The following is a 26,124-nucleotide window of genomic DNA, read 5'->3' on the forward strand; positions in this document are numbered from 1 at the left end:
AAAAGAAACGAAACATCATTAATTAAAAAGTAAAAAGATGAGATTTTCAGCGGACGTGAAATCAAATATAAACATCCGTAGAAAGTTTTAAAAATCATCAACGGATATGAAACGAAAATAACATCAATGGAAAGCAAAAAGTAATAGAGTCAAACATTTAGCGGACAAGTGCATTACCAATTATAGGAGATTAAGGGCCGCACTACTTAACATTTCATCGCACAAGTTCACATTATTCCCAGGCCTTTCGCAGGAGTTTTGGGCATATCCAGGAGTAGTTTTATGACCCTGGTGGTAGTCTGACCCTCCTTCTGTACCATGAACCTAAAGAAACACTCATTAGAACCCGACTGACCCCCTCTTTGACATTTATACATAGTTGATGTGAGCAGCGAAAGGGTCTTATAGTACAAATCTAAAGCTCCGTTCACACTGTCCCGACTCTGGGCCACGACAACCCAGCGTCTCGGGGTATACGAGGTCTTGGGTGCGAAATGTTGAAGTGAAAGGGTCGTACATGGTCGGAAAGAGTCGACACAGTGTGAAGGAGGCCTTAGAGTCGCTGGGTTGTTGTGGCCCAAGAGACGGCACAGTGTGAACAGCGCCTAATAAGAGGTGTCGTGTCATCGTAACCTCCATCTGAGTGTTATCCCACAATTAGTTATAAACAATACTAGTCTCAAACAGTGTCAGTGGTATATAGTGATGCATAAATGGAGCACACAAGAAATAAAATGAAAATATTTCAGGAAAAAAAATAAAAAATGACAATTGCAAGAGAAAAATATTACACCCTAATATTAAAAGAAAACATTACAGCCACTACTGATGCTCGCTGTCTTCCTATCTTTTGTGGGCAGCTTACTTGATGTCCGCTTGATTCCTGCCTCAGCAAATTTCGAGTAATTAAATCGTCCTAATACCTCTGGGCGTTTAGGACGAACCCTCTTTTTCACTGTAGGAAGATGAACATTGATTAATTGTAGTTGTTTTGAGGTCTGTGGAGCTGGTGTGTGGGTGTGGGTGTGGGTGGGTGGGTGGGTGTGTGTGTGTGTGTGGGTGTGGGTGGGTGGGTGTGGGTGTGGGTGTGGGTGTGTGTGGGTGTGGGTGGGTGTGTGTGTGAGTGGGGTGGGGTGGGGGGGGGGGGGTGATATCTGCGGTGACTGTACCCGCGCAGCACCTCATCATTCCCCTTCACTACCCTCTCACCCCCTCCCTCCCTACCTCCCTTCAGTTCCCTCTAACCGCTTACACACAATGATAACACCGCCACCTCTAATCACACCGCACAGTGATAATGACATCGCCTATATTACCACTCCCCCAAAAAAAATATATATATATATTAAAAAGTAAAAACTACAAAAAGTTAAATATTCAAAGGACATAAAAATAACGAAACATCAGTGATAAATACAACGTTAAAAAGTCATACATTCAGCGGCCATTGGAAAGGAGTCCCGCCCGCGAACACGAGCTGGAGACACTCTCTGTGACGCCCCTCCTCGCCTCGCGCCGCCTCGCCTCAGACACGCGGGAAATGAAACCCATATTTGACGTCCTCCGTGAAGGATCCGGCAGCGGCGGCCTCGCTCGTGTGGCCTCAGCCCTTTGTTCCGTGGCGCCTGCAAAGCCAAAGCCACTTACTTCAGGACGTACTTGTCTGTGTGTTTGCTTGTTTGTCCTCCAAGATGAAACTTTGAAGATATTGTGGATGGAAATGATACGGGAAAGCTTTCAGATAAGATAAGAACGATACATATAGGAATAAAAGTATCCCACTACCAGAGATAAAAAAAAAAAGAGAAAACGAATGCAAAAACAGAGAAAAAAATAACCGAATAAGTATCACATGCACCAATACTAACGGATTATGAAGAAGAAGGAGAAGGAAAGCAAATTAAGGTAGAGTGCTGCCTTGGGTGGATGGCGGGCAGGTGTGAAGTGTGCGGCGCGGCTGTCCCTCTCGTCCACCTGCATCGCGATAACTGCTCACGGCCCTCGCACCTGCCAGCCTTGGGTGACGCGCAGTGATGTGTCCAGTGTATGGCGCCTATGTCCCTCTCGTCCACCTGCCCCGCGATACCTGTTCACGGTCCTCGCACCTGCCAGCCTCCATCCGCATCGAGCCTCACCTGTCGAACGCAATACTGAAAGAAAACAGAAAAGCGAGCAGGATCACCAAGACACTTCACCTGAAATTGATCTGTTGGAGACACTCACGTTAACACCTTTTCCTGGACCTGTGCTTAGCTGGCTTTTGTTTGTTTGTTACTTTTTGTTGCCCTTTGAGCTGCCTCCATTGCCGAAAATAAATAAAAAGATGGATGGACGGATGGAAAAACTTGCCTGACTGTTGAATAGGTTGACAGACTGATGAATAACGTTGATGAATAAGCGAATAGATAGGATACATAAGGAACAGATGAATGATATGTGTTAATTAAGAGATGATGTGCAGTTAGATAAATATAGGTAAGCGAATAAATAGGATACATAATGAACAGATGAATGATATGTATTAATTAAGAGATGATGTGCAGTTAGATAAGTAGATAAGCGAATAAATAGGATACTAATGAACAGATGAATATGTGTTAATTAAGAGATGATGTGCAGTTAGATAAATATAGGTAAGCGAATGAATAGGATACATAATGAACAGATGAATGATATGTATTAATTAAGAGATGATGTGCAGTTAGATAAGTAGATAAGCGAATAAGTGAGATAGTTAATGAATGAATAATGAAAACGTGGACGGAATAACAGGTAGACAGCGGCCTTTTTTTTTATTAATTGTCTTGTGTTTTCATCCTTGAACTGCCTCCGTTGCTGAAAAAGTAGATGCATGAATGACTAGATGTGAAGATAGATAGATGGATAGATACAAGAACATGGACGATAGATTGTGGATAGAAATAAGCGGATAGACTAATAGATTGGTAGATAAATAGGTATGTACACACACACACACACACACACACACACACACACACACACACACACACACACACACACACACACACACACACACTCACCTTTCCTTGCGGGGGTTAGTTTTATGACCCTGGTGGTAGTCTGAAAAAGCTTCTGTGTTGCCTTGAATAAAATAAATAGATAAAACAAAGCGAAAACGTCAAAAGAAATAAAAAAAAAGAACAGAAAAGTGACACAGATAAACAAAAGCATCTCACTACGAGTACAATAGAACGTAAAATGAAATCGAATGCAGAGAGAAATATAATAATAAAAAATCACATCCACCAATACTAACGGGTGAAGAGGAAGAAGAAAAAGAAGAGGAAGAATAAGAAGAAAACAACAACAACAACAACAACAACAACAACAACAACAACAACAACAACAACAACAACAACAACAACAACAACAACAACAACAACAACAACAACAAGAAAAAGCCCGCCTGACGTTGTTCCGATGAAAGAAATAAAGTAGGAGTGGACAGAGAGGAGAGACGAGGTCAGTTTGGGAGGAAAAAGTGTGTTAGTGCAGCGACGCCTGGTGGAATTGAACGGCCTCCCTTGCTGTAAAAAAAAAAAAAAAATACTCCACACATCATTCCACACATGACGCCTGCATCCACCAGTGCCCCGCGGTGACGTGTGGCGGCCCCGGCAAGGCTGTGTGGACGGCGGAGCGACGACGTTTGTGCCGATGTTGTTTTGTGACTCTGATTCCTAATTGCTCACCAGCCTCCACCCCCACTCCATCCATTCTCTCTCTCTCTCTCTCTCTAGATTTGAACAAATGAAATTCAAATAAAAAAAAACTTGCAGTAAAGCAACTCAAAAATAAAATCAAAAAACTTTTAAGCCTTGTAGTATTAGCGTTATGGCAAATCTGTCTTTGTGTGCCTTGTGGGAGCCATTTAAAGAACACGGCGTCTAATGAACTCGGGAAGGTCGTACAAGTCAGATCAAACTAGCGTGCCTGGCGCCTCACAGTGCCTCGCTAACGTAATGCTGCCAAGGTCAGGACGGTGCGGTACTTATCTGTGTGTGTCGGTGGGCGGCGCGGCGTCCCTCAGGGGCGCGTCCTGACTCAGGCGCCGCGTCCAGACAGCCAGACCACCTGAAAAACTAGAGTGCAGTCATTGCCGTGCCTCACGTAGGCCACAGGTCCCGGCCCACACAGGAGTAAGGGATAGGATGGTGCTTGGAGTAACTAGGACCGACATAGGCCACAGGTCACGGCAGCACAGAGGAGTAGGATGGTGATGGCGACGCGCTGACCTGCGGCCGAGCTGAGATGCCTCAACCAGTGTGTTCTTGCCGGCGTGCTGCAGCAGCTCGCTCAGAATGTTTCTATCCCATCAGGGCCTCAGCCGATGAGCTTGGCTTGCTGCAGAAACTCGTTCAGAATTTGGTTTTGTTCCATCATTTCTTGATTGCGGCTGGAAATTTCATATTTCAGGGTTAAATTTTTTTGTTTCTCTTCCCTCAATTCTTGCCGTACTTTCTTCAGTTCTTGTTCCTGGAGGGAATATTTCTGCCTCAGCTCCTGGAACTGTTGCTGCAGGCAGAGAATCAACTTTTCCATTGCCTTAACCTCATTGTTCTTCTTCACTCTGTCATTGTGTGACTTGATGGCGTTCTGTCTCTTCCTCTCTTCATCCGGGTCCTCACACGGAGTCGTCAGCTGCCATTTCTTTAGCTTCTCAACACTCGTCGTCTTGGAGCCGTTGGAAGCATTCGTGACTTTCCTCTTCCTTCCCCCTGTGGACGAACCCGGGCATGAAGTATCTATGGCCCCCTGAGGATGCGGGGCAGCCATGTCCGGTGTCCTTTGGGCCACGACCCCAACCTGCATCGGGAGCGCCGTCTGAGGTGGGGCAGGCGGAGCCCAGGAGCTTGAAGACGCGTGGCCTTGGTCAGGCATCAGCATTTGGGGGCTGAGGTTCGTCCCGTAGAGTGACACTGGCTCAGACTGGCTAAAGTTTGAGTAGTCCGGGAAGGCCGGAGTGTGCTGCCGGACAGAAGGGGTCACGGGGCCTGCAGCGGGACCCCCCGTGTCAGGCATCACGTTGTCGACAGCCAGGTTGCTGGACACCGCCGGGGTTGGTTCCTGCAGCGTCATTTCCTCCGTCATCTTTTGATTATCGAAATGCATCTCGTAATTCATCAATTTACTACCAAAGGCAACGGGATCAGAATCATCAACAACTTCCTTCCAGAAATCATCATCGTTAGGCCATGGGATGAAGGCGTCCCCCATGGCGCTTGTCTGAAAGGAGGAGGAGCACAGGGTCAGGCACAGACGTCCTCACACCTGACTGGTGGGCAAGGTGTGCTTCATTAGCAGCTACGGAAAAACACGATACAGACACATGTGTACGGAGAGGCATAGATAACAGACAGATTGATAGATAGATACACATGTGTCCGGAGAGGCATAGATAACAGACAGATTGATAGATAGATACACATGTGTACGGAGAGGCATAGATAACAGACAGATTGATAGATAGATACACATGTGTCCGGAGAGGCATAGATAACAGACAGATTGATAGATAGATACACATGTGTACGGAGAGGTATAGATAACAGACAGATTGATAGATAGATACACATGTGTCCGGAGAGGTATAGATAACAGACAGATTGATAGATAGATACACATGTGTCCGGAGAGGTATAGATAACAGACAGATTGATAGATAGATACACATGTGTCCGGAGAGGCATAGATAACAGACAGATTGATAGATAGATACACATGTGTCCGGAGAGGCATAGATAACAGACAGATTGATAGATAGATACACATGTGTACGGAGAGGCATAGATAACAGACAGATTGATAGATAGATACACAGGTAGGAAGACACCTACCGAACGGGCGCAAGCCACTCCCGGTGAGGTATATATGGGAGGTGAGAAGGGAGCTGAAGCCCTCCAAAGACCCTTCCCATGTCCTCACTAACCGTTTCCCTATTGTCTCACCAACACCGGAGAGTAGTTCAGCATGCTCTCTAAAGACAGATCCTCTCTTTATCCACACCACACTACATTCTCACAACATATACACCTTTTCCCAAAATTAAAATTTCAAAATGGCGCACATATAAGCCTCGGAGTCCCTGCCTGGGGACCACAAATTCCCCAGGAGGACTCCCTTCTGGCTGCCGACCCGAGAGGTGTCTTGAGAACTCCTCGAACCTCTTTCTTCTCATTTTCTGCCCCATTCGCGGTCTTCGCTCTAATTTTCATTCAGTGGAACCGCATCTCTCCTCCTCTCATCCTCACCTTCTTCCTTACTGAAACACAGGTTTCTGAGGCTACTGACAGCAATCTCTACTCTGTTCCTCCTACTATCTCTATCCTAAATTTCAATCCAAAGCTGGATGTTGCGCCTACGTGCGCAACGACATCACTTGCTCTCGTGCCCACGACCTTGACTCTTCTGAATTTTCCACCATCTGGTTAAGACTTCACTGTCATTCTATTACTAAATACATCTGTGCTGTTTATCTCTCACCTAACTCTACCAACTATGTAAAATTCTTTGACCATTTGAATTCTAAAGTGGAGCACATCTTGACCCACTCTCCCTTCGCTGAAATCTCCATCCTAGGAGATTTCAATGTTCACCACCAGCTTTGGCTTTCATCCTCTTTCACTGACCATCCTGGTGAACAAGCCTACAACTTTGCTATCCTCAACGACCTAGAGCAGTTGGTCCAGCACCCTACACGTATTCCTGACCGTCTTGGAGATCGGCCCAACATTCTAGACCTCTTCCTTACCTCAAACCCTTCTGCTTATTCTGTCAAACTGTTCTCTCCGTTGGGCTCCTCCGATCACAATCTTATTTCTGCATCCTGTCCTATCGCTCCTGTACACCCTCTGGACCCACCGAAGAGGCGACGCTTCTGGCATTTTGCTTCAGCTCGGTGGGACGACCTGAGGATGTACTTTTCCGATTTCCCGTGGAATGATTATTGCTTCCAGGATAGAGACCCCTCTGTGTGTGCTCAGTGCATCACAGAGGTGATTGTCTCTGGAATGGAGGCATACATTACTCGTTCTTTCTCTATTCCTCACGCTAAAAAGCCTTGGTTTAATCACGCTTGTTCTCGTGCTGTCAATGATAGAGAGGTAGCTCACAAAAGATACCAGAGCCTTCAAACTAATGCTAATTATGAACTTTACATTTCTGCCCGAAATCGTGCCAAATCTATTCTCCGACTAACCAAAAATTCTTTCATTAATAGAAATGTCAAAACCTTGCTTTCTAACTCTTCCCGTGACTTCTGGCATCTAGCCAAAACATCTCCTCCAACTTCACTTCTTCATCTTTCCTCCACTCTCAGTCCTGACGGCAACACTGCCGTCTCATCTATCTCTAAGGCTGAACTCTTCTCTCAAACTTTTTCTAAAACTCCACTCTGGACGATTCTGGGCATATTCCTCCTACTCATCCCCCTCTGACTCCTTTATGCCTGTTATAAAGATTCTTCAAATGATGTTTTATGCCCTCTGGCCTCAATCCTCAGAAGGCTTATGGACCTGATGGAGTGCCTCCTATTGTCCTTAAAAACTGTGCCTCCGTGGTGACACCCTGCCTGGCCAAACACTTTCGCCTCTGCCTGTCAACATCTACCTTTCCTTCCTGCTGGAAGTACGCCTTCATACAGCCTGTGCCTAAGAAGGGTGGCCGCTCCAACTCCTCAAACTACCGTCCTATTGCTTTACTTTCTTGTCTGTCTAAAGCTTTTGAATCAATCCTTAACCGGAAGATTCAAAAGCACCTTTACACTTCTGACCTTCTATCTGATCGCCAGTATGGGTTCCGCAAGGAACGTTCTACTGGTGATCTCCTAGCCTTCTTAACTGACTCTTGGTCATCCTCTCTTAGCCGTTTCGGTGAAACTTTTGCTATTGCGCTGGACATATCAAAAGCTTTTGATAGGGTCTGGCACAAATCTTTGCTTTCTAAACTACCCTCCTACGGTTTCTATCCTCTCTGTACCTTTATCTCCAGTTTCCTTTCTGACCGTTCTATTTCTGCCGTGGTAGACGGTCACTGTTCTTCCCCTAAATCTATTAACAGTGGTGTCCCACAGGGTTCTGTCCTATCTCCCACTCTTTTTCTGTTGTTCATTGATGATCTTCTTTCCAAAACGAACTGTCCTATCCATTCCTACGCCGATGATTCCACTCTGCATTATTCAATTTCTTTTAATAGAAGACCCACCTTCAGGAACTTAACGACTCAAGGCTGGAGGCTGCAGAACGCTTAGCCTCAGACCTTACTATTATTTCCGATTGGGGCAAGAAGAACCTGGTGTCCTTCAACGCCTCAAAACACAGTTTCTCCACCTATCCACTCGACACAATCTTCCAAACAACTATCCCCTATTCTTTGACAACACCCAGCTATCACCTTCCTCAACACTAAACATCCTCGGTCTATCCTTAACTCAAAATCTCAACTGGAAACTTCATATCTCATCTCTTACTAAATCAGCTTCCTCGAGGCTGGGCGTTCTGTACCGTCTCCGCCAGTTCTTCTCCCTGCACAGTTGCTGTCCATATACAGGGACTAGTCCGCCCTCGTATGGAGTATGCATCTCATTTGTGGGTGGGCTCCACTCACACAGCTCTTCTGGACAGAGTGGAGGCAAAGGCTCTTCGTCTCATCAGCTCTCCTCCTCATACTGATAGTCTTCTACCTCTTAAATTCCGCCGCAATGTTGCCTCTCTTTCTATCTTCTATCGATATTTCCACGCTGACTGCTCTTCTGAACTTGCTAACTGCATGCCTCCCCCTCCCGCGGCCCCTGCTGCACTCGACTTTCTACTCATGCTCATCCCTATACTGTCCAAACCCCTTATGCAAGAGTTAACCAGCATCTTCACTCTTTCATCCCTCACGCTGGTAAACTCTGGAACAATCTTCCTTCATCTGTATTTCCTCCTGCCTACGACTTGAACTCTTTCAAGAGGAGGGTATCAGGACACCTCCTCCTGAAACTGACCTATCTTTCGGCCACCTCTTTGGATTCTTTTTAGGAGCAGAGTAGCAGGCTTTTTTTATTAATGTTTACTTTTTTGTGCCCTTGAGCTGTCTCCTTTGCTGTAAAAAAAAAAAAAAAAAAAAAAAAAACATGTGTACGGAGAGGCATAGATAACAGACAGATTGATAGATAGATACACATGTGTCCGGAGAGGCATAGATAACAGACAGATTGATAGATAGATACACATGTGTACGGAGAGGTATAGATAACAGACAGATTGATAGATAGATACACATGTGTCCGGAGAGGCATAGATAACAGACAGATTGATAGATAGATACACATGTGTCCGGAGAGGCATAGATAACAGACAGATTGATAGGTAGATACATATGTGTCCGGAGAGGCATAGATAACAGACAGATTGATAGATAGATACACATGTGTCCGGAGAGGCATAGATAACAGACAGATTGATAGATAGATACACATGTGTACGGAGAGGTATAGATAACAGACAGATTGATAGATAGATACACATGTGTCCGGAGAGGTATAGATAACAGACAGATTGATAGATAGATACACATGTGTCCGGAGAGGCATAGATAACAGACAGATTGATAGATAGATACACATGTGTACGGAGAGGCATAGATAACAGACAGATTGATAGATAGATACACATGTGTCCGGAGAGGCATAGATAACAGACAGATTGATAGATAGATACACATGTGTCCGGAGAGGCATAGATAACAGACAGATTGATAGATAGATACACATGTGTCCGGAGAGGTATAGATAACAGACAGATTGATAGATAGATACATGTGTCCGGAGAGGCATAGATAACAGACAGATTGATAGATAGATACACATGTGTCCGGAGAGGTATAGATAACAGACAGATTGATAGATAGATACACATGTGTCCGGAGAGGTATAGATAACAGACAGATTGATAGATAGATTCACGTGTTTGTGCTCGCATCTATGAAATATGTCTACATAGACAAATAGATATATATATATATATATATATATATATATATATATATATATATATATATATATATATATATATATATATATATATATATATATATATACATATATTCATACACATATCCATCTGTATCTATATCTATCTATCTACACACACACACACACACACACACACACACACACACACAGACACACACACACACACACATATCTATATCTATATATATATATATATATATATATATATATATATATATATATATATATATATATATGTATATTGTGTGTGTGTATAGATAGATTGACAGATATAAATGAATAACTGCCGGTTCTAAACACTTTTGCAAACTTCCAAAATCACATTCGCTTGAAAACCTGCCATAACCACACTATTGAAAACCAATGAAATCAAACACGCGAAAAACACCACAACCAAACTTCCCTTACAAACCTTAAACCCAAACACACACCAAAGCTACACTCAGACTCTTACAGGCACACCGCTGTTATCCATTCCGCCTCGAACTGAAGCTAAACTCTCACACGACTCTCCGGGAAGCGCGCTGCGGGCGGGGTGGGTCGCGGGCGCGGCGGGCTAGGTCTGCTGGGCCGTGCGCCGCGACGCTGGTTTATACGCGCCGCCCTGTTGCTATGAGTCACGGCCTTTCGTGGAAGCGCAGATAAGACTTCCGGCCCGATAACTTCGACGGTCGGAGGGCAGGGGGAAAGATAACAGCAATAAAAACACTGACCTCACCGCCACCGTCCCGATAACGATTCCTAAATACGAGTGTCACATCAGCTCCATAACGTTCGTTTACTCCTTCCTCTCGTATCGAATATGTTGGTCTTCGGTGACAAGCTGGACTGAATACCGTCATGTGTGGGGCGTGACAGACTTTAGGCAGAAACCGCTAAACGCAACACTGTGAGGTAAGGTAGTCACGCTTCCCCCCCCACCCACCCCCCACCCCCCCGATGAGAGTTATCCTGCCTTGCTCGACGTCAGCCCTCCAGGAAGCAGCATTTTCCTGTGTCGTGTCTCCTTGACGTCAGAAAGCTGTTAGTCAGCCAAGGAAGGAAAAGATAGAAAAGAAAATAGTACTTGCCGATAATACGAAAAGATCAAACGGTAAAAGTAGTGATGTAGTGGTTCATGGTGGAAAAATGAATGGCAAGTCGCTGATTCCTGCCGTCACCACCATCATCATCATCACCATCGCCTCCACCATCACCACCCTAAGCACCACCACCACCACCACCACCACTGCCACCACCACTACCACCATATCCACCACGGTCACTACCACCACTACGACCACCACCACCACCACCAATATTAGTATTACCATCGCCACCACCATCACCACAGCCACCACCACCATTATCACCCTCTATCACCACCACCACTACCACCACCACCACCACCACAGCCACCACCACCATTATCACCCTCTATCATCACCACCACCACTACAATCATCACTCTTGTATATGTTCGTACGTTTGACGACTGACCTCTTAAAACCTATCTATATAGTGTGCGCGGTCTGTGCTTCTATGTAAATCTATGTCATTATCTCACTAAAAGGCCATCAAGCACACACACACACACACACACACACACACACACACACACACACACACACACACACACAGCGATGCACGAGGTACAGAACACTTGCTGGAACTGTGCTTAGCTGGCTTTTGTTTGTTTGTTTGTTCGTTTTTGTTGCCGTTGAGCTGCCTCCATTGCTGTAAAAAATATAACAAGATAGATGAATGGATGGAAAGACTTGCCTGATTGCTCCATAGGTTGTGAGGTAGATGTTTAAGGAAATCAAAAGGTAAGCGAGTACATATCAGTTTCCTGTTTTTGTTCCCCCTTGAGCTGCTTCCATTGCTGTAAAATAAGTAAAAAGATAGATACATGGACCGATGGAAAAGCTGCCTGATTGCTGCATAGATTGACAAGGTAGAATGCTAATGAGTAAGGAAATCAGGAGGTAAGCGAGTACATATTAGTTTCCTGTTTTTGTTCCCCCTTGAGCTGCCTCCATTGCTGTAAAAAATATACAAAGATAGATGGACGAATGATAAGACTTGCTTGATTGCTCCATAGGTTGAGAGTTAGATGTTTAATGGTAATAAGTAAGGAAATCAGGAGGTAAGAGAGTGCACATTAGTTTCCTGTTTTTGTTTCCCCTTGAGCTGCTTCCATTGCCGTAAAAAAATAATAAGACACATGATGGACGGAGGGAAAGACTTGCCTGATTGCTCCATAGGTTGAGAGGTAGATGAATACCGTTGATGAATAAGTAAAGTAAGATGAATAAGCGAATAAATAGGATACATAATGAACAGATGAATGATATGTATTAATTAAGAGATGATGTGCAGTTAGATAAGTAGATAAGCGAATAAGTGAGATAGTTAATGAATGAATAATGAAAACGTGGACGGAATAACAGACAGCGGCCTTTTTTTTATTAATTGTCTTGTGTTTTCATCCTTGAACTGCCTCCGTTGCTGAAAAAGTAGATGCATGAATGACTAGATGTGAAGAACATAAGAACATAAGAACATAAGAACGCAGGAGTCTGCAAGAGGCCGGTAGGCCTGTACGAGGCAGCTCCTTTGACCCTAAGCTCCCGTGTATCTAACCCCACCTAATATCGCTGTCCATGAATTTATCTAGTCTATTTTTGAATGTGACAATTGTATTGGCACTCACCACATGACTGCTAAGCCTATTCCACTCATCCACCACCCTATTGGTAAACCAATTTTTGCCTATGTCCCTGTTGAATCTGAATTTATCCAGTTTAAACCCGTTACTTCGTGTCCTACCCGGTTCTCTTACCAACAAAACCTTATGAATGTCTCCCTTATTAAAGCCCTTCATCCATTTATAAACCTCGATCATGTCTCCACGCACCCTTCGCCTTTCTAGAGAATGCAAGTTTAACTGTTTGAGTCTTTCCTCGTATGGCAAGTTTCTCAACCCCTGAATCATCTTTGTCTTCCTCTTCTGTAGGAATTCTATCATTTTGATATCCATTCTATCGTAAAGTGACTAGAACTGAACCGCATAATCGAGATGAGGCCTAACCAATGCTAAATATAGCTTGAGGATGACTTCAACGATTCTATTGCTTACGCTCCTTGGAATTAATCCCAGTACCCTCTTTGCACGGCTTCTACTTGAATTAATTGTGCCCTTGGACGGAGATCAGAGCATACTAAGACCCCTAAATCCTCTCGCACCCAGACCTACTTATGAGAGTGTCATTTAAGCAATAGTTATGTGAGGGGTTGTTACCTACACTCAGAATACTGCACTTCCCTACATTGAACTCCATCTGCCATTTATCCGCCCAGTCATATAATCTGTTGAGTTCACCTTGGAGAATACTAGCGTCCTGATCCTACTCAATTACTCTACCGATCTTGGTATCATCTGCAAATTTACTAACATCACTACTAATTCCTGTGTCTAAGTCATTGATATAAATAATAAACAAAAGTGGACCTAATACCGAACCTTGTGGGACCCCACTGTAACACATCCCCAGTCAGATCTTTTACCATTGATTTGCACTCTTTGCTTCCTATTGCCAAGCCACGCCTTGACCCAGTTCAAAACTTTACCCTCTACTCCGTGAGCCTGTAATTTAAGCAACAGTCGTTGGTGAGGAACTTGTCAAACGCTTTACTAAAATCAAGATAGATTACATCATAATTTTCATCTCTGTCAACCGCCTCAAATACTTTATTGTAGAAGGACAAGAGATTGGTGAGGCATGACCTACCTTTTGTGAACCCATGCTGCGAGTCGGGAATTAAGCTATGTTTTCTAAATGCTCCTGAATGTTCCTGGCTATTATGGACTCCAGCATCTTCCCTATAACCGATGTTAAGCTAATTGGGCGATAGTTTGAAGCAACTGACCTGTCCCCTTTTTAAAAATCGGCGTCACATTAGCTACTTTCCATAGGCTCGGCACATAGCTAGTATTTACCGACATCTTAAAGATGTCGGTTAGTGGGTCACTGATTATATCACCTAGCTCCTTTAATACCCTCGGAAATATCCCGTCAGGACCTGGCGACTTGTTCTTCTTAAGCTTATCTATCTCATCCTGAACTACTTGCCTGGTAATGATTATATCCCTCAATTTATCGCCATCCCCGCCCTCGTACACCTGAACTCTTTCCGGTATAGTCGTTCGATCCTCCTGTGTGAATACTGAAAGGAAGTAGTCGTTCAACAATGTGCTCATATTTTCGTAATTTTCTACTAGCTCCCCTGTGTTTGATTTCAGCGGTCCAATTTTCTCCCGTGTTTTTGTTCTATACATCTGAAAGAAGCCCTTAGGATTACTTTTCGCCTCATTTGCTACTTTGATCTCATAGTTCTTTTTGCTATCCTGGTGTTTTTCTTAACTAATCTAGATAGTTCGACGTACCGGCCCCTGAGATGTGTTTCCCATTCTTTATTTTCTGATAAATTCCTTCTTTAACCCAATCTCGTGTTTTAGTCCACGAGTCATCCACTTAGGATCATTGTTTTCTTTTCTAAGTGTTCGCTGTGGTATATGCTGTTCTTGCCCCTCTACTATTACTCTAACTAAATTATTGTAAGACATTTCTACCTGGTTCTCCTGGCTCTCCAATCCGCAGTTCTGGCCCTCATGAATCCCTAAATTATCCCAGTTTACCCCTTCAAGATATCTTCGAAGCCCCTCGTAGTTTGCTCTTCTAAAATCTGGCACTAACACTGGGTTTGGATCACGGGTTACCGCCCAGTCTAACCTAAAACGAACCGTTCTGTGATCACTATTTCCTAACTCTCCGCCCACCTCCAACTCACGTAGCAAGTTCCCATTATTGGTTAGACTAAGTCTAATATGTTATCTCCTCTGGTAGGCTCAGTAACTACCTGCTTAAGGAAATTATCTTGTATAACTTCAAGAAAGTCCTCGGCTTCCAGGTCACCCACTAGATCTTCCCAGTCTATATTCCTATAATTAAAGTCCCCATTACGCAGACATTTCTACTCATACTGCCCTGCCAATCTCCTGTAGTAATATACTCGTGTCCTGCCTGTTAAGGTTGGGTGGCCTGTATATAACTCCTAGAGTTAGTTTTTCTTTCCTTTGTAAACGTCCACCCAAACTGATTCTGAATCCATGTTAGTTTTGACTGAGTTGTTAACTAAACATTTAAGTGAGTCTTTAACATATAGCGCAACTCCACCTCCCTTTCTGCCCCTTCTGTCTTTGTGAAACATCTGATAACCCGTTATTTCAAATTCTGACCTAAAATTTCTATTAGCAAAGTCTATCCATGTCTCAGTGATCGCTATTATGTCAAAATTTTCTGAACAAGCTTCACCCCTTAGTAAGTCTATCTTGTTTCTGAGGCTCCTGCTGTTAGTATAGAAGATTCTTAGCCCGTCCTCTGTTACTCCTCTAGAATTACTTCTAAGCTGCCTGGTTATATTATGAGCTAGATGTCCCCTCCCATTGCTCCCATTACCTCCCCCACTCGCCTATACTAAAAAATCCCTCAGGGTACCAAGTGCTCGCTCAAGGGAGTCTGAGAGAGCCTCAACACCCTTGAACGTCAAGTGTATCCCGTCACGGGCGTAGAGGGCGTCGTTGCCAAAGAAGAGGTCCCAATTGTCGACGAACAGCCACCCATTGCGCTCGCAGTGCTCAGCAAGTCTGCTGTTCACTGCTATCGCCCTGGACAGCCATCCATCGCCAACGCCCTCCTTGGCAGGACGCCACACACTACTGGTGACCCACCAGCGTCACGTATCCTGCCTAACAATTCTCTAAAACGCCTGAGAAGGTCCTCGCTTGGCACACGAGAAACGTCGTTTCCGCCACAGCTGAGAAAGACAATGGGGTTCGATCCTCGCTTGCCATACACGCCTCAATCCTGTCTGATATATGGCCCACCCTGCCCCTGGGAAACACACCTCGTCCTGTTCTTATCCTTGGAGCAAAAATACCTGTCAACATAACGAACCTGACTATCACCAACAACAAGAACCCGACGGTCGGAAGGGGGCCAGGAGGGTGGGTGAAGGGGAGGGGAGAGCAGGAAGGAGGGAGGGACCTGCTGTGAAGAACGAGGAGAAATTGTGGAAGAGGTGGAAGGTGGAAAGGGGAGGAGGAGGAGGAAGAGGAAGAAGGAGAAAGGAGGGTGAGGTGGTGGAGGGCGGCCTGGACGAGGAGAGGGCGGAGGACGAGGGGGATAGGGAAGGGACGGGACAGGTGTTGGAGGGAGGGACGAGCGAGGAGGCGGAGGGCACGGAGGAGAAAGAGGGAGAGGAGGAGGAGGAGGGGAGAGGGCGGGAAGAGGGAGAGGGGGACGGAAGAGGAAGGCGAGGAATTTGAGGCGGAGGAGGAGGAGGGGAGGGGAGGAGGAGGAGGAGGAGGAGGAAGGAGGAGGTGAAAGGGAGAGGAGGTGGGGAGGGAGGACGGACGAGGAGAGGGAGGAGGAAGAGGGGAAGGGGTGAAGGACAGGTGGGAGGGAGGGACGAGCGAAGAGGCGGAGGACAAGGAGGAGGAAGAGGGAGAGGAGGAGGAGGAGGTGGGCGGGAGGAGAGGGGAGAGGGAGGAGGAGGAGGAGGAAGGCGAGGAGGAGGAGGAGGAGGAGGAGGAGGAGGAGGAGGAAGAGGAGGAAGAAGAGGAGAAGGAGGGGTGGGACGCGGGGCGATCGGAGAGGGTCGAGGAGGAGGAGGAGGAGGAGGGGAGGGGCTGCTGTGGTTGAAGACAATACTAGAGGGAGAGGACGAGGAAGAAGAGGAAGAGGAAGGGGAGGAGGACGAGGAAGAAGAGGAAGAGGAAGGGGAGGAGGAGGAGGCGGGGCTTGTTGCTGCTGCACTAACCAGTAAGTGTACCTGGGCGGCGAGAGTCGTAACCCTATTCTCTAACTCTATGATCCTCTGATCATCCTTCTGAGTCTTAACGCAGAACCTACAAACGTCCTTGGAAAGAAAGTACTGCTTGGCCATGCGAAGGCCACACCCAGAACAACGCTTGAGGGACGTCATGGTGAAGATATGGCGAGGCAAGACGGAAACAATTAGGCGCGTTAAGACGATAACAAAATACGCAGCTGCGGTGAGGTCGTCAGGTCAAAAATGTGTATCTAGGAAAACAAACCAACAGCTGCTGTGAGGTCGTCAGGTCAGGTCAATTCCCCGGGGAAAAGGGTGTGTCTCGGGTAAAAAGATAGGTAGATGGATAGATACAAGAACATGGATGATAGATTGTGGATAGAAATAAGCGGATAGACTAATAGATTGGTAGATAAATAGGTATGTACACACACACACACACACACACACACACACACACACACACACACACACACACACACACACACACACACACACACGCACACACACACACTCACCTTTCCATGCGGGGGTTAGTTTTATGACCCTGGTGGTAGTCTGAAAAAGCTTCTGTGTTGCCTTGAGTAAAATAAATAGATAAATAAAATAAAGCGAAAAAGTCAGAAGAAATGCTAAAAGAAAAAGAGAACAGAAAAGTGACACAGATGAACAAAAGCATTCCACTACAAGAGAAAATAAAAAAAAAGGAAGCGATTGCGGAGAAAAATAATTTTAAAAAATCACATCCACCAATACTAACGGGTGAAGAAGAAAAACTACAACAAAAACAACAACAACAACAACAGTGGTGTGGCTCCGATTCTTAATATGGCTCACCAACCCCACCCCCACCCCATCCATTCTCTCTCTCTCTACTAATGTGTATTCAATATGTCCTTGCGACAAGGCATCGTCCCTTCAGATTGGAAAAAGGCTAACGTGACACCGATTTTTAAGAAAGGAGACAAAAAAGTACCAGGTAATTACAGGCCCATTAGTCTAACTTCGGTTGTAGGTAAGCTACTTGAGGGCATAATTAGAGACAAAATTGTGAATTACCTTGAAAGCCACTCATTGATTGGGGACTCACAACATGGCTTCCGAAACAAAAGATCCTGCCTATCAAACCTATTAACCTTTTATAACGACCTCTTCACTGTTTATGACGTAACCAAATCACTGGACGTAGTCTATCTTGATTTCCAGAAAGCGTTTGATAAAGTCCCGCATCATAAATTACTTTACAAATTAAAGCAAATAGGTATTGACGGTCAAGTAAACCAGTGGATCGCGAATTGGTTGAGCAACAGACAACAAAGAGTAGTGATCGACGGATTTAACTCAGAGTGGGCGCCTGTCACTAGTGGCGTCCCTCAGGGCTCGGTCCTTGGCCCAGTGCTCTTCATTATTTACATCAACGACGTGGATGTTGGACTCAATAACCGCATTAGTAAATTTGCAGACGACACAAAGATTGGCAACTCGGTTCTCGCTGACGAAGACAGGCAAAGCCTCCAAGAGGATTTGCACAAAATTTCAGCTTGGTCGGATAGATGGGAGATGCCCTTTAACGTAGACAAGTGCCAGGTCCTTCAAGCTGGAACGAGGAATAAGAAGTTCGAATACGAAATGCGCGGCGTTAAACTCAAAAGCGTTCAATGCGTCAAAGACTTGGGGTCAAAATCGCGTCAAACCTCAAATTCTCACAGCAATGCATCGATGCAGCAAATAAAGCGAACAGAATGTTGGGCTTCATTAAAAGAAACTTTGTATTCAAGAATAAAGATGTAATACTGCTCTACAACAGTTTAGTCAGACCCCACTTGGAATATGCGGTACAGTTTTGGTCTCCCCACCATGCAAAGGATATTGCTAAATTAGAAGGTGTTCAGCGTCGGGCAACGAAAATGATCCCTTCCTTGCGCAACAAATCCTACGAAGAAAGGCTTTCTACCCTTAACATGTTCTCTTGAGAAACGTCGCCTCCGAGGAAAACTGATCGAATGTTTTAAAATACTTAATGGTTTCACGAATGTAGACAGATCAACATTGTTTATGATCGATGACACTTTGCGCACGAGGAACAATGGCGTAAAACTCAGATGTAGACAAGTAAATTCAGACTGCACCAAATTTTTCTTCACCAACGTTGTAGTGCGAGAATGGAATAAGCTTCCACCGTCAGTGGTCCAGTGTAACACGATTGACTCCTTCAAAAATAAGCTCGACCGTCACTTCCTTCAACTTAATATCAACTAGAGTAGAAATGCAACGTTTTGGAGTCTTCTGATGAATGTAAAATCACTTAGGTTTAAGGACAGACCACCAAGTCTGGACCATGGGGTCTGTGTGGTCTGATTTTCTATGTAAATCTATGTAAATCTCTCTCTCTCTCTCTCTCTCTCTCTCTCTCTCTCTCTCTCTCTCTCTCTCTCTCTCTCTCTCTCTCTCTCTCTCTCTCTCTCTCTCTCTCTCTCTCTCTCTCTCTCTCTCTCTCTCTCTCTCTCTCTCTCCTGATTCCAACAAATGAATTTCAAATCAAAAAGCTTGCAGTGAAAGACTTCAGAAATAAAATTATAAAAATATTAGAAGTCTTGTAGTATTAGCGTTATGGCCAATCTGTCTTTGTGTGCCTTGTGGGAGCCATTTAAAGAACACGGCGTCTAATGGACTCGGGAAGGTTGTACAAGTCAGATCAAACTAGCGTGCCTGGCGCCTCACAGTGCCTCACTAACGTAACGCTGCCAAGGTCAGGACGGTGCGGTACTTATCTGTGTGTCGGTGGGCGGCGCGGCGTCCCACAGGGGCCCGTCCTGACTTAGGCACCGCGTCCAGACAGCCATGCCACCTGAAGAACTAGAGTGCATAGATTTACATAGATATTGAGACCACACAGAACCAATGGTCCTGACTGTTACATGATAATAATGTGTGTGTGTGTGAAAAAATGTAGAGAAGTAGCATGTAGCTTATTCATTTATGGCGTGTGTGTGTGTGTGTGTGTGTGTGTGTGTGTGTGTGCAATTATATGTAGTTATTAAGAACAGAATTCTGTTTTTTTTTTTTTTTCGTGCGACGTGACCGGGTGGGTGTGAGTTTGTTCACGCTTACCTATTGTTCAGAAGAAGAATGGCTTGTGGTTTTGGGCATGTGCGCGCGTGTTTGCATACATGTGTGGGCGTGTCCCCTATAACCTGGGGTAGCCTCGGAAGAAGAAAAGGCTTGTGGTAGTGTGCGCATATGCCCCAAATAACCCCGGGTAGCTTACTCAGTCCCCTAACGTTGCGAGAGGAGCATCATGGAGGAAGTCTTCGCCGTCATGAACTTACAACAACAACAACAACAACAACAGCCCCACGCTGCCGCTGCAACTCTTCATGCTGACGATGTTGACGATCAGATAATGGGTCAAGCCGCATTAGAAGTTGAAGCCATGGTTAACACATCATAAGCTGAAGCCATGGATAACACATCATAAGCTGAAGCCATGGATAACACATCATAAGCTGAAGCCATGGATAACACATCATAAGCTGAAGCCATGGATAACACATCATAAGCTGAAGCCATGGATAACACATCATAAGCTGAAGCCATGGATAACACATCATAAGCTGAAGCCATGGATAACACATCACAAGCTGAAGCCATGGATAACACATCACATCCCAGAAACGGAGGTGAGATATCCGCCTCTTGTATTTTTTTTTCTGCGCGCACAAGCGCTGGTGTGTGTGTGTGTGTGTGTGTGTGTGTGTGTGTGTGTGTGTGTGTGTGTGTGTGTGTGTGTGTGTGTGTGTGTGTGTGTGTGTATTTCTTATTCGTTGTGTTTAAAAAATATATATATATATTTCTTATCATTTCAGCGGATCTTGGTGGTGGTGAGGCGGGGGATGTTCCAGAAACTCCCAAGTCTACCGGTGAACACATCACGGGCGAGTCATTGGGCAACAACAACAACAACCGCGGCGCGTTGGGAGGTGTCGGTAAAAAGGGGCGGCGCGTGCTGAGGGAGGGGCTTCTGCGACTTCTGAAGGATGTGATACCTCCATCACCAGTGTCTCATCTGAAGAACGACCCACCGGCCAGCGTAACACATAGTAAGTATTTTTTATTCTTACAAGAGAGAGAGAGAGAGAGAGAGAGAGAGAGAGAGAGAGAGAGAGAGAGAGAGAGAGAGAGAGAGAGAGAGAGAGAGAGAGAGAGAGAGAGATTGATTTTTTTTGTCTAATAATGTTTCTCTATCTTTTCATAAGTCCACGGCAACAACAACAGACACGCTTCGGTGATGGTGTGTCTCGACTCTCCGTCGGGCGCTGAATCGCGAGAGCGGCGGCGAAGTCGTCTGCAGCAAAAAGATCATGAAATGCGTCAATCACGACTGGAAAAAAAAATGCAGCATATGGCGGAAGTGTTGCGGCAGCTCCAGCAGCAGGGGCGTAGCGAGCAGCAGGAGACGCACCAGAGACGACAAGATCGCGACCGGGCGGCGAAGAATGACAAAGAATAATTTGCCGAAGCAGCAAGAACACCGGGACTGTCTCAGAAGAGCCTCCACAAAGTTGGGAGGAAAAAACTTCAGGTGGCCAAACGTGAGGCGGGTCTCTTCTCCTCAGCAGCGGCGTACGGTCGGGGAAAACCAATGAAAAAAAATATCTCTGTGACCAAGAAACTCGTCTTTGAAGACCCACCAGCGCGGCGTGCAACAACTGCGGCCGTTGAAGAAAATCTCGCGTCACAACCGGGCCCTTCCAATGCGGCTCGTGCGGACGAAACAAATGAAAGCTTCTCAAGCACTGTCCTTCCTTCAGCTTTCAATTCTTTGAATTTTTCTCATAGCATGGACGTGAATAATATTATAAATGTTCTTGATGAGAGTCCTATATTTAGTGCTTAACAATCTTTTTTTTTATATATATGTAGTAGTATATATATGTATGTAGTAGTCACAGGCCTCCGCCCAACAAGTCACCTCTCGCGCTAACCGATCCCCGGCAGGAGGGTGACGCCCCGACACGGTGCGAAAGGACGCCCCTAACCGATCCCCCGGCAGGAGGGTGACGCCCCGACACGGTGCGAAAGGACGCCCCTAACCGATCCCCCGGCAGGAGGGTGACACCCCTGTACGGTGCGAAAGGACGCCCCTAACCGATCCCCCGGCAGGAGGGTGACACCCCTGTACGGTGCGAAAGGAGGCCCCTAGCCGATCCCCCGGCACTGGGGCGAAAGGACGCCCCGGCACGGTGCGAAAGGACGCCCCTAACCGATCCCCCGAACAAGTCACCGCTCGCGCTAACCGATCCCCGGCAGGAGGGCGACGCCCCGGCACGGCGCGAAAGGACGCCCCTAACCAATCCCCGGCAGGAGGGTGACGCTCAGGCCTCCGGGGGGTAGGGGGAGACACGATGGCGTGGGGACGCCGGAAGGTGGTGGGGGTGGGGGGTGGGGGGGGGGGGGGGAATGGTCACTTTGGGTAGCTTTTGACCACTACCCGGTTGGGTAGTGGGGAGGTCCCCTCGGCGGCTGGCTGGCCGCCCGGCTGGCTGCCCCGGCCGACAAATTCAACGTATAAAATTTTTCGACGTCATTTCTGGCGCTAATTCTTGATCATGCTTGCGAATTTTTTTGGTCCCGTCACTGTCGCCAATACCTACTACTGGTGACTGTGCCCTACATAGGCCACAGGTCCCGGCCCCTCAGGGGTGAGGAGCAGGATGGTGTGTGGGGGTGACTGTGCCCTACATAGGCCACAGGTCCCGGCCCCTCAGGGGTGAGGAACAGGATGGTGTGTGGGGGTGACTGTGCCCTACATAGGCCACAGGTCCCTGCCCCTCAGGGGTGAGGAGCAGGATGGCCGGGGATACAAACTTGGACCACGACGACGCGCTGACCTGCGGCCGAGTTCAGATGCTTCAGCCGCTGAACTTTTGCATCAGTTGCTACAGATTCTCGTCCAGATTCCGTTTCTGTTCCATAAGTTTTTGATTGGAGCTCATAATTTCTTGTTTCGCTTTCCTCAATTCCTTCTCCAGCTGCTGGATTATCCCTTTCAGACTCTGGTTCTCTTCGACCAGGCGATCAACATTGTCTTTCATTCTCTTAGATTCATCTTTCTTATTCTCTCTGTCATTGCGTGCCTTGATAGCTCTCTGTCTCCTTCTCTCTTGCTCCTCGTTATCATACGGAGTCGTCCGCTCCCATTCCTTTGGTTTCCTAACTTTCCTCGTGTTGGATGCGTTGGAAGCATTCCTGGCTCTCCTCTCCCTTCCCCCGGTGGACGAACCCGGGCAGGAAGCATCCGTGGCCCGCTGAGGCTGCAGGGCAGCCATGTCCGGTGCCCTTGGGGCCACAGCCCCAACCTGCATCAGGAGCTCCGTCTGAGGCGGGGCAGGCTGAGCCCAGGAACTTGAGGACGCGTGGCCTTGGCCAGATATCAACACTTCGAGACTGGGGTTCGTCCAGTAGAGAGGCAATGGCTTGTGCTGGCTAGGCGTTGAGCAGTCATGGGTGGCCGGAGTGTGCTGCGGGACAGAAGGGGCCACGGGGCCTGCAGCGGGGGCCCCCTTGTTGGGCATCACGTTGTCGGCAGCCAGGTTGCTGGACACCGCCGGGGCTGGTTCATGCCGCGTCATTTCCGCTGGTGTGCCTTCCGTTATCTTTAGATTATCAAAAGAACCATTCATCTCATTATTCCAGAGATCACTCGCGGCAGCAAGATCAAAATCATAAATAAGGCTTTCCACATAATTATCATCAAAACCTGGGTGGAGGATCTCGTCATCCATGGCGCTTATCTGGAACAGGAGGAGGAAAGAGTTAGAAACAAACCTCCTGACCACCTACTGGCGACCAAGGTGCGCTCCATAAGTTAGGACGAAAAAACACGATGTGAACATATAGATATATATATATATATATATATATATATATATATATATATATATATATATATATATATATATATATATATATATATATATATATATATATAAACCGGTAACTGCCGGTTTAAACACATTTGCAAACTTCCAAAATCACATTAACTTGAAACCCAGCAATAATCACACTATTGAAAGCCAATGAAATCAAACACGCGAAAAACACCACAACCAAACTTCCCTTACAAACCTTAAACCCTTACACACACACACACACACACACACACACACACACACACACACGGGTAAGTCGGACTGTCGGTAAAGTTTGTGTCCGCAAATTAAGAGATAGATTGCACGTGTGTCATCGTACCGTTGTTCTCTCTGTAACGGTATTTTAGGAGAGTTTGCGTTCCATAAAGAAGAAAAACGTGGTGTGAACAAAACCTGCAGCACCACACTAACTAAGCGATGTAGGAACAGTTAGAACGGAGACTCAAGTTAGGGTTGTCCTGCATATGAATGACGCAAGTGTAACAGCAAAGTGGGCGTGCAGTGACTCACTAACACAGCAATACGCGAGGTACAGAACACTTGCAATGGGAAAGAATATAAGTAGCGGGCTTTTTTTCACATTTGTTACCTTTGAACTGACCTTGCTGAACTGAACTTGCCCTTGAACTGATTCCTCTGCTGTAAAAAAAAATAAAAAAAGTAGGTTTGAGTTACACTTGAATCAAAACCGAAGTGCAGCAGACGATTCCGACTCACAACATAAATACTTCCCAAGGCCACGAAGGAGATACGTTGGGTTCTCAAAAGCGTGTTAAACATTCATGGTGCAGAACTCTTGTCAGACTGTCACTAGGCTCACAAAACTACCCAAGGAAACACCGTCCACACCCTCTACGAAAGCCTTATCAAACATGGATGTGTAAACCCCGAAATGTCTAAGATTACCTGCCTAGATACACACCATGGAAGAGATGCGTGAAGTTTAGAACATTGAGGCGTCCTAAGGAGAAGGGGAAAGCCAGGAAGAACAAGATATAGGCTGCAAGAGAAGATGGCGCCACAAAAAAAAAACCGCTATAGGCGTAGACGTAAAAAGAGAGAGAGAGAGAGAGAGAGAGAGAGAGAGAGAGAGAGAGAGAGAGAAGCGACCCTCGGTTCACCAAATACAATGTCACTTCCTCCTGCAACTCCTTCTTCCTGGGATTCTCGTTTTTCCTGCCTTTCCCAGCACAAACTTGAGAAGAAATGGCTCTGTCCCTCACGCCCCTTTTCCGCCATTTGTCTGCTGTCACCCACTTACCTCCTCACACGGTCACGGCGGTGCAGAATTCCTATACACCAGAACCGCGGCGGCGATCACAGAGTTGAACACACTGCCAGCGAAGCCTCCTTGACTCACTAATCCGATCGGCTAAATGGTCAAAGGGAGAATGGCTGAGACGAGTTTCATTGTCCACCGAGTTATAATCTCTCAGAACGTTTTGGCAGGAAATCCCTATGGCCCTTGAGCTCATCACTAAAAATAGATGTCGTAGTTCGTTTTGACGTGGACTGTGCACCCCAAGCAGTCAAGTAAACAAGAAAGTAAGCAAGTTAAGCAAGTAAGCAAGCAGTGGTTCATGGCGCGAAAGGGAAAGTGAAGAATTATATAATGGGGAGGCGAGGGAGTTTCAGCGCCATAACCGTGCACTCCAATCAATCAGGTAATCAAGTAAGCAAATTAAGCAAGTAAGCAAGTTAAGCAAGTAAGCAAGCAGTGGTTCATGGTGCGAAGGGAAAAGTGAAGAATTATATAATGGGGAGGCGAGGGAGTTTCAGCGCCATAACCGTGCACTCCAATCAATCAGGTAATCAAGTAAGCAAATTAAGCAAGTAAGCAAGTTAAGCAAGTAAGCAAATTAAGCAAGTTAGCAAATTAAGCAAGTAAGCAAGTTAAGCAAGTAAGCAAGCAGTGGTTCATGGCGCGAAAGGGAAAGTGGAGAATTATATGAAGGGGAGACAAGGGAGTTTTAGCGCCATGAGTTTGCACCCCAATCAAGTAATCAAGTAAGCAAGTTAAGCAAGTAAGCAAGCAGTGGTTCATGGCGCGAAAGAGAAAGAGAAAGCGAAGAAGCAATAGGAGGCGAGGGAGTTTAGGCGCCATGACTTTGCATCTTAAGCAGTCAACCAATCAATCAGTTAATCAAAAAGAAAGTGAAGAAGATAATTGGAGGCGAAGTATAATATTCAACATTAAATCATTCCCTCTCGGCCCTCCCTCCTGTACTCCTCCCCCACTCATGAGAGTCATGACTCACGCCTTAGACTTATCAGCCGCCC

The 26,124-nt window shown here is 46.0% G+C and overlaps 1 protein-coding gene and 1 long non-coding RNA gene across 16 annotated transcripts; one reads left to right on the plus strand and one right to left on the minus strand.

Moving 5' to 3' along the window:
• Window positions 1–25,253, minus strand: LOC127000780 (uncharacterized). 9 transcript variants are annotated; one of them, XM_050864813.1, is made up of 5 exons: window positions 10,491–10,652; window positions 2,655–5,247; window positions 1,869–2,575; window positions 1,436–1,625; window positions 1–955 (listed from the first exon to the last, which is right to left on the minus strand). In XM_050864813.1, the coding sequence occupies exons 1-2, from the start codon at window positions 10,509–10,511 to the stop codon at window positions 4,345–4,347; spliced, it is 924 nt and encodes a 307-aa protein (XP_050720770.1). In that variant the 5' UTR covers window positions 10,512–10,652; the 3' UTR covers window positions 1–955; window positions 1,436–1,625; window positions 1,869–2,575; window positions 2,655–4,344. The 9 variants fall into 9 exon arrangements, 5 of the variants coding, with proteins under 5 accessions (XP_050720770.1, XP_050720772.1, XP_050720771.1 ...); XM_050864815.1 differs by having other exon boundaries at window positions 1,869–1,974; window positions 2,073–5,247; XM_050864814.1 differs by having other exon boundaries at window positions 1–324; window positions 866–955; window positions 1,869–5,247.
• Window positions 5,254–10,013, plus strand: LOC127000783 (uncharacterized). 7 transcript variants are annotated; one of them, XR_007754508.1, is made up of 4 exons: window positions 5,254–5,658; window positions 9,151–9,248; window positions 9,445–9,787; window positions 9,835–10,013. It is a non-coding gene; the product is annotated as an uncharacterized LOC127000783 (long non-coding RNA). The 7 variants fall into 7 exon arrangements; XR_007754514.1 differs by having other exon boundaries at window positions 9,884–10,013; XR_007754512.1 differs by having other exon boundaries at window positions 9,200–9,248.
• Window positions 25,254–26,124: the final 871 nt, after the last annotated feature.

This window comes from Eriocheir sinensis, chromosome 19 (assembly GCF_024679095.1).
Source record: "Eriocheir sinensis breed Jianghai 21 chromosome 19, ASM2467909v1, whole genome shotgun sequence".
Classification (NCBI taxonomy): domain Eukaryota; kingdom Metazoa; phylum Arthropoda; class Malacostraca; order Decapoda; family Varunidae; genus Eriocheir; species Eriocheir sinensis.